This window comes from Myotis davidii, unplaced genomic scaffold (genome assembly GCF_000327345.1).
Source record: "Myotis davidii unplaced genomic scaffold, ASM32734v1 scaffold770, whole genome shotgun sequence".
Classification (NCBI taxonomy): Eukaryota; Metazoa; Chordata; class Mammalia; order Chiroptera; family Vespertilionidae; genus Myotis; species Myotis davidii.
The window spans coordinates 86,346-92,884 of record NW_006282187.1 but is presented as its reverse complement, the minus strand read 5'-3'; the positions used below and the strand labels follow the sequence as shown (position 1 = coordinate 92,884).

At 58.5% G+C, this 6,539-nt stretch overlaps 1 protein-coding gene and 1 long non-coding RNA gene across 4 annotated transcripts in view; one reads left to right on the top strand and one right to left on the bottom strand.

Annotated features, from left to right (window-relative positions):
• The first annotated feature begins 6 nt into the window (after nucleotides 1-6).
• The window catches only part of LOC107184092, a 15,340-nt gene continuing 8,807 nt past the window's right edge, over nucleotides 7-6,539 (top strand). Inside the window, exons 1-2 of the long non-coding RNA XR_001514920.1 lie at nucleotides 7-456; nucleotides 6,265-6,268. This is a non-coding gene — a long non-coding RNA (uncharacterized LOC107184092). The remainder of the gene's footprint in view (nucleotides 457-6,264; nucleotides 6,269-6,539) is intronic.
• Nucleotides 1,740-6,539, bottom strand: part of EVI5L (ecotropic viral integration site 5-like) — a 23,910-nt gene continuing 19,110 nt past the window's right edge. For all 3 annotated transcript variants that reach the window (XM_006752710.2, XM_006752711.2, XM_006752712.2), the window contains 6 exons: nucleotides 5,169-5,309; nucleotides 4,912-5,067; nucleotides 4,673-4,819; nucleotides 4,495-4,590; nucleotides 4,322-4,417; nucleotides 1,740-4,183 (listed from right to left, as the gene is read on the bottom strand). In XM_006752710.2, coding sequence (XP_006752773.1) covers nucleotides 3,908-4,183; nucleotides 4,322-4,417; nucleotides 4,495-4,590; nucleotides 4,673-4,819; nucleotides 4,912-5,067; nucleotides 5,169-5,309 — 912 coding nt within the window. In that variant the 3' untranslated portion in view covers nucleotides 1,740-3,907. The remainder of the gene's footprint in view (nucleotides 4,184-4,321; nucleotides 4,418-4,494; nucleotides 4,591-4,672; nucleotides 4,820-4,911; nucleotides 5,068-5,168; nucleotides 5,310-6,539) is intronic.

Here is a 6,539-nt window from a genome sequence, read left to right as displayed (position 1 = left end):
CCCCGGGAGCGCGGGGGGTGGTGGCAGCGCGGGCGGCGCCCGGACTGCGCTCAGCGATGCTGAACTGGGTCGCTGGGCCGAACTGTTGTCTCCTCTGGACGAGTCCCGCGCCAGTATCACTTCTGTCACCAGCTTCTCCCCGGACGACGTGGCTTCCCCGCAGGGTGACTGGACCGTCGTGGAGGTGGAGACCTTCCACTGAGTCAGATTCTTCTAACTCCGCCCACCACACTCCATCTCCGCCTTAGCATCCGACCCTCCCGTTACACCTCTTGGTCTTAGACCCTGGTCTCCTCCTTCTGGAATCCAGGTCTCCGTAGAATTTTGGCCCAAATTCGCGACCCACCCACACCTTTTGCCAAAGCCCTCCCCTCGAGCTTCGCCCCATTGGCCTGGGACACGCTCCCCAGGAGCCCCGCTTCCTTCCTCAGCCCCCATCCCATGTGTATAGTTGGCGTGGGGGCGAGGCTGAGGCTGCGGTGGGACTGGGCGATGCCAAGCGAGGTCTAGCCAGGCACACCCACTCATGTGCGTGAATGTAGGTTTTTTCCCCATCTGACTTCTGTTGGAAACTTTAGGAGGGTCCCAATGGGTGAACTAGTGTGTTCAAGCTCTTCCCACATTGGGCCAGGGGAGCCAGCAACTCCTGGGAGAGGGAGAAGACACGTGGGAGGGGCTCGCTGGGGGTCGGAGGGCCCCTCTTCCCAGTGTGCACCCCCTTACCTTGCATGCCCCGGTGTGTTGGAGGGAGGGGGATTGCTCTGTTTCCTCTGGGGATTCCCTACTTGGGGCACACTGCCCTCTGCTCACCCAGGAGGCTGCAGTGCAGGGGCCTCCTCAAAAGGACCTCCTATAGGGAGCAGGACCCTCCTGGACAGTATGGGGAGGTGCCTGTAGGGTAACCTCTTCCAACGCTGGGTGGGAGACCAGGGAGTCTTCACCATGCCCCTTTATGGCTCACAACTCAGGGACCTCACTTATCCTCCCAACTTAGGGTATTCTCCCCAAACCAGGGTCCTCACTAGAGACAACCAATATCTTCATTTGTCTCCTCTGGTCATAATTCCTTGCCCTTCCTCCCATAACCCAGTCACCCTGATTCCTCAAGCCCCAGCCCAGGCCCTTCTTCCTAAGTGCTCCTTCAGGAAACACTCCCAGGCCTTTCCTCCCTCCATAAGGGTTTCCTGCTTCACACCAAGAATGATGGAGGCCTGGCAAGGACCACAATCCTCAGGGCAGGTAAAAGGACAGAGCAGGACTCGTTGGGTTCTCAGCCCTTTTTCTGCCCATAGACCCAGTCCTCATAGTCCACCCTGCAGCCAGGTTCCTGTCAGACACAGATCACCCAGTCCCCCCCCCCCCCCCCCCAGATATGGTAACCTCCCAACCTAGGGTCTGAGGAGAAATTGGCCCTATCCCAGCAGGACCCTACCACCTCCACCCCTGAGAGTCAATGTGTTGAGGGCACACAGCATGCTCCCTCATTCAAGGTTGAGTTCCATGGCAAAACAGAGGTTCTCTTTCTAGCTGAGCCCTGGCAAGGACCCATGAGTCTTTCCTTCCAGAATGTGAGACAAACCCAAAGGTGGGTGCTGGCTCCTTACCTACTGTGCAGTCAGGACCTCAGGGCCAGCCCCAAGAGGGAGCAGGGCAGAACCTCAGTTTCCCTTGGGGCCCTACCCCACCTGGGAAGCCAGTGGGGTGGAATTACCCTATGAAAGCAGGAAACAGAGAAACTGTTGGGGGTCTCAGTGTTAATTCTGTATGTTGGGAATGGTGCATGGGCCCACGGGAGCTGTTTGTTAAGTGATGGGACAATATACGGAACTTGGCTGTCCGAGTGCATCACACATCCTGCCCTGCTGCTCAGCAGTCCCGGTTCCTTGAGGGGAGCTCGTATTCTCTCTCCCCACTGCCCGGCTCAGTTTGGTCTTTGTCCTGGCTTCCTCACTGAACCCCAACACTATGGTCCATCTGATGGTGTTCCCCTCACCTAAGCTCTCCATAGCTCCCCACTGCCCTCAGTTCAAATAGCAAACTTGGCTTCTGACTAGAGAAACCACTTCCTGGTCTGGCCATGCCAACTCTCTCCTGTTCCTTCTATCATGTGCTTCCTGCTGGTCCCTGCCATGTCTTGCCTTCATGCTTAAGCCTTCCCTGATCTTCCTGCTCATTCATCTACTGATCACTTGTCACATCAGCATGAAGGCTCAACTCTTTCTCCCACACCAGTGTTTGTCACCTCCAATACCCTGGGGATCCCTTAGAGCCAGACATGGGGCAGAGCACCAGGAGGGCCTCAGGAAGTATGGCTTAATGAACACAATCAGATTTTGAGACCCCCAAATTGCTCCACATCTCTCAGGGGAGGCCCAAGCTGGGTCACCCAGGAGAGAAATCATGCCCCTTGTCCTCACCATCTTGAGCCACCCTTGTGAAAATATCAGGCTATCAGGCTTCATCTGTGAGCCTGACATCCAAGTTCTCTGTGACCTGTTCCCCCATACTAACCATCTCTCCCAAACCTCACGCAGTTGCTCACTCTGAACCAGCAAATGCTCCTTCCTCTTCATGCTGCACCCCAACCTGGGCACTTCTTTGGCACCCCTGCTATCCTGCTATAACCTCTACCTTTCTGGGAGGCTCCCAAGGACAAGGATAGCCTGCTCCTCTCCCTATTGTTTTAAGTTGGGCCAGGGGTTGTGGCCCTGAGGCTGTTTGCAGTCCCCTTACTCAGTGTCCCTTCTTTGTGACTGTGTAAATACACTTTATTTTCTATCCCCACCTGGGCGACATGTGGAGTGTGAACAGGCAGTGTGCAAAATGGTGGTGGGCAGTGTGAGAGGCACATGGAAGAGCCCCGCGATGCCCACCCTGGTCCCCAGGCTTTGTAACACTGAGAAGTGGGCAAGTGGGAAGCAGTGGGGGGCTGAGCATGAATCCCCATTCCAGGAGGCGCCGAGGAGGCCGCTTCAGGCTCCAGGAGCCCCAAGAGTCAAAAGGCCCTGAAAGGGGAGAGGTCTGGGGGAGCATTGTTGGACTTTGGCACCATTCTTGGCTCTGACTGCAGAGACCACAGGACCACCATGCGGAAGGAGGCATGGGAATGCCACTCCTCTGGGCAGCCTCCTCTCCTGGGGCTTGGCCCTGGCAAAAGGGTGGGGCTGGGGAACCCAGGGAAGGAAGGGAAGTGGAGGCTGGGGACTCCTGGAGGGGAGGCTAGCCTGGGTGGCGGAGCCCTTCCATCACTGGTCAAGATGGGGTGATGAGGTGCTTCACAGAGGAAGATGTAGGAGCACTGGGGACCTGGGTCTCATGACATCCTTTCAGCTGCTCTGGCCCCCCCCCTCCCAAGAAGCAGGGACAGGCACTGCCCTGGCCTGGTTCCTGCTGGCTGTGCACACCCCAGGTGACCCTGTACACAGTAAGGGGGACTTTGGTTCTGCTTGGGCCATGAGACCTGCATCAGGCAGGAAAGCCCAGCTTGGCCATCTGTCCCTGGAAGCCAGGGATCCCCAGGAACATTGTGAGGTGTTGACATCCAGCCCAGAGTGGCCCCTTCTTCCTCAGGTCTCTTCCAGCTCGTTGGCCCTTCCCAGCAGGGCTACCCTCCTGTTACCCAGGCCTGGTGGGAGGAGGGAGCTTTCTGTTACCAGTCCTGGGACCTCTGTGTCCTCTCGTGCCCTTTCTGTTAAGAGGGGCAGATTTCCAGGCAACTGGGCCTAGAGGGGTACTGACCAAGATGGTTAAACAGTGCTGGGGAGGGTGGGTATGACAGGTACCCTGAGGATCCTCAGCCTCCAGCTCTACCCTCTGCATCCTGCTGTGTCCCTTGGAGTGGATTTGGAGTTTAAGTGTGGCCCTGGAGGCCCTCCCCCACCCCAGCTCTAGGCTCAAGGGCAGGGCCTCAGTTGTCCAGGCCCTGATTGTAGGGTGTGGCCAGCTCCTCGGCATCGCTGTCTGAGCTGCCTTCACTGTCCTTGGCTGGCCGCTCCAGACTGCGGAGGAAGCGAGCGTCTTGGGACAGCGGGTAGAGTGTATCCTGCAGTGCTGCGCCCACGCCCATGCCCAGCAGCTCCTCATCGGACGATGGCAGTGAGTCCTCATCCAGGTGCCGGGCCAGATGTAGCCCGTCAAAGGCCAGTGGGTCCTCAAAGGATGGCGGGCCCTTCAGTAGTCGCACCTGGGGCCGGACGGCAACTGGATGTGTGGACCCACCTGTCCCTGGGCACCCTCCTCTCCCGCACCCCAGGCAGACACTGACTTCTGGTTGGACACCAAATGAGGGCACGCAGGGCTCTCAGGTCCCTCCCGCGCTCACCTCGGCCTTCAGCTCCTCTATCTGGTCCTTGAGCTCCCGGATGTACTGCGAAGAGTCTGAGTGGTTCAGCTGGCCCTGGATGCGGCCCTCCTCCTTCTGTGGGTGAGCCAGGTTAGAGGGGGTCAGGCAGCATCCAGGCCTGGAGCAGGCTTCACCCCACCCCACCCCCTCACCTGGATCTCCAGCTCTGCAATGCGTTGCCGCATTTCAGCCACCGCAGCCATGCTGTCCGCCTCTCGCAGGCGCACCGCCATCACCTCCTCCTTGCTCTGAGGGCAGTGGGAAGAAGGCTGGTCAAGAGCGAGGCAGGCAGGGGTTGGGGTGGGAAGGCGGGATCCGGGAAGGGGGCACCTTGCACTCGGCCTCTGCCTGCTTGCGGCGGCTTTCACTCAGCTGTGTCTGCAGCCCCTTGTTCTGCGCAGCCAAATACTGCAGCTTCTCTTGCAGCGCCGCGCGTTCTGCCTCTACGCGGTTCAGAAGGTTGCGGTGGATGTGGTCCTGGAGGAGGGAGGACGTGCGGGCGGGGGTCATGGCCTACCCAAGGAAGCAGCCGTGAACACCAAGACCCTGAGAGGGCGGCTGCGGCCCACCTGCGTCTCGAGTTCCACCACGCGCTGCCGCAGCTCTCGGCCCTCGGCCAGAGCCTGGGCCTCGCGCAGACGCACGCTCATCAGTTCGTCCTGCAGCTCGCCCAGGACCAGCTTCCGTGGGGACTCCTTCCAGCGGCCCCCGCGGGACAGATGGGCCTGCCAAGAGAGGCCGGTGGTCAGCCAGGGGCTCTTAAGCATGGAGGGTGGCCGACCTCCTGGTTGCACCGCAGTTTCCTGTCCATTGGCGAGGGCCTCACCTGCCAGGTGTCCGAGAGCTCCTGCAGCTGCAGCTTCAGCTCCCTTGCAGAGGCCACCGCCTGGGCCTCCCGCACCTTGAGTGCCTTTAGCTCCTCCTGTAGCTGGGCCACGTTGTTCTCATCAGGCAGTGAACTGTTCCTCTGAGGGGGACAGGAGTGGTCAGAGCCTAGGGCAGCTGGTAGCCATGCATCCCCTTCCTGTAGGCCAAGATGCCTTCCCTTATTTCTTGTGGGCTCTACTTGGGGTAGCCCAGCTGGGAGAGGCCCATGGGAGCAGATCCACCTCTGTGGCCCCAGCTGTAGATTCTCACCTATAAAATGGTTGCCAGAGCCCTGGCCGGTGTGGCTCATTTGGTTGGAGCATCATCCCGTACACCAAAAGGTGGTGGGTTCGATTCCTGGTCAGGGCACATACCCAGGTTGCAGATCCAACCCCAGCTGGGGTACATGCAACAGATTGATCTTTCTTTTTTAAAAGTATTACAGATGTTCCCCCCTTTTTCCTCATTGACTCCCTCCACCCTGCACCCCTCATAGATTTTTCTCTTATGTCAATGTTTGTCTCTCTCTCTCTCTCTCCCCACCTTCCTCTCTCTAAAATCAATAAAACTAAAATGGCTATAAAAACAGTACCTGCTCTCTCACAGGACTGGCTTAGGGCAACACCATAAATCTTACTGCTGAGGACACCAGGCAGGCTGGGTTTGGGACCAGTGCCTTCCCACCTGGGAATCTGAGATCCATTCCTATGGGGCCAGAGCCAGGACCTGCCCAAGCAGAAGCTGAGAAGACTGGACTTTGGCACCTTGTACCCACTCCTCCCCAGGTAGCCCCTCTTCCTGGGGACCCACTTAGGGTCAGCCCAGGCCCTGTCTTGGCTTCCCAAGGGTTAGGGATGAGAGATTTGTGTTCTGGCCTTTGGGAACAAAATCCAGTTTGCCACCCTGGGACCTCACTGACCCTTGTTTGGGTCAGAATCAGGGGAGAGAGCCAGGATCTACTGGGTACACATTTCCCTCCAATGTGGAGGGAAGCCCAGCTCTTGGATAGCTGATGGGGATTGAGGGCTGTGGCAGAGACACCTGGGGGCACCCAGAATAGTGCAGGCTCCAGGTGGGTGGGCGGCTTCTGCCAGAGTGACTATGTCCTGCTGCCTCCCCTCTTTTGGCAGCTTTGTAGAAGCTGAGTCAATAGTCAGTGTGAAAGCAGCTGGGGATTGACCCAGGAGGCCTGGGGTCCCCTTCAGGGCTGCAGGCAGGAGAGGGTGGCCCCTAATTTCCCCCTTGGTGAAGTCTCCATGGAGGTTCAGGTTGGGTGAGCAGCTCTGCTGGACCTGGGATTTCCCTTCCCCTCCTTCCCTCCTGGAACCTA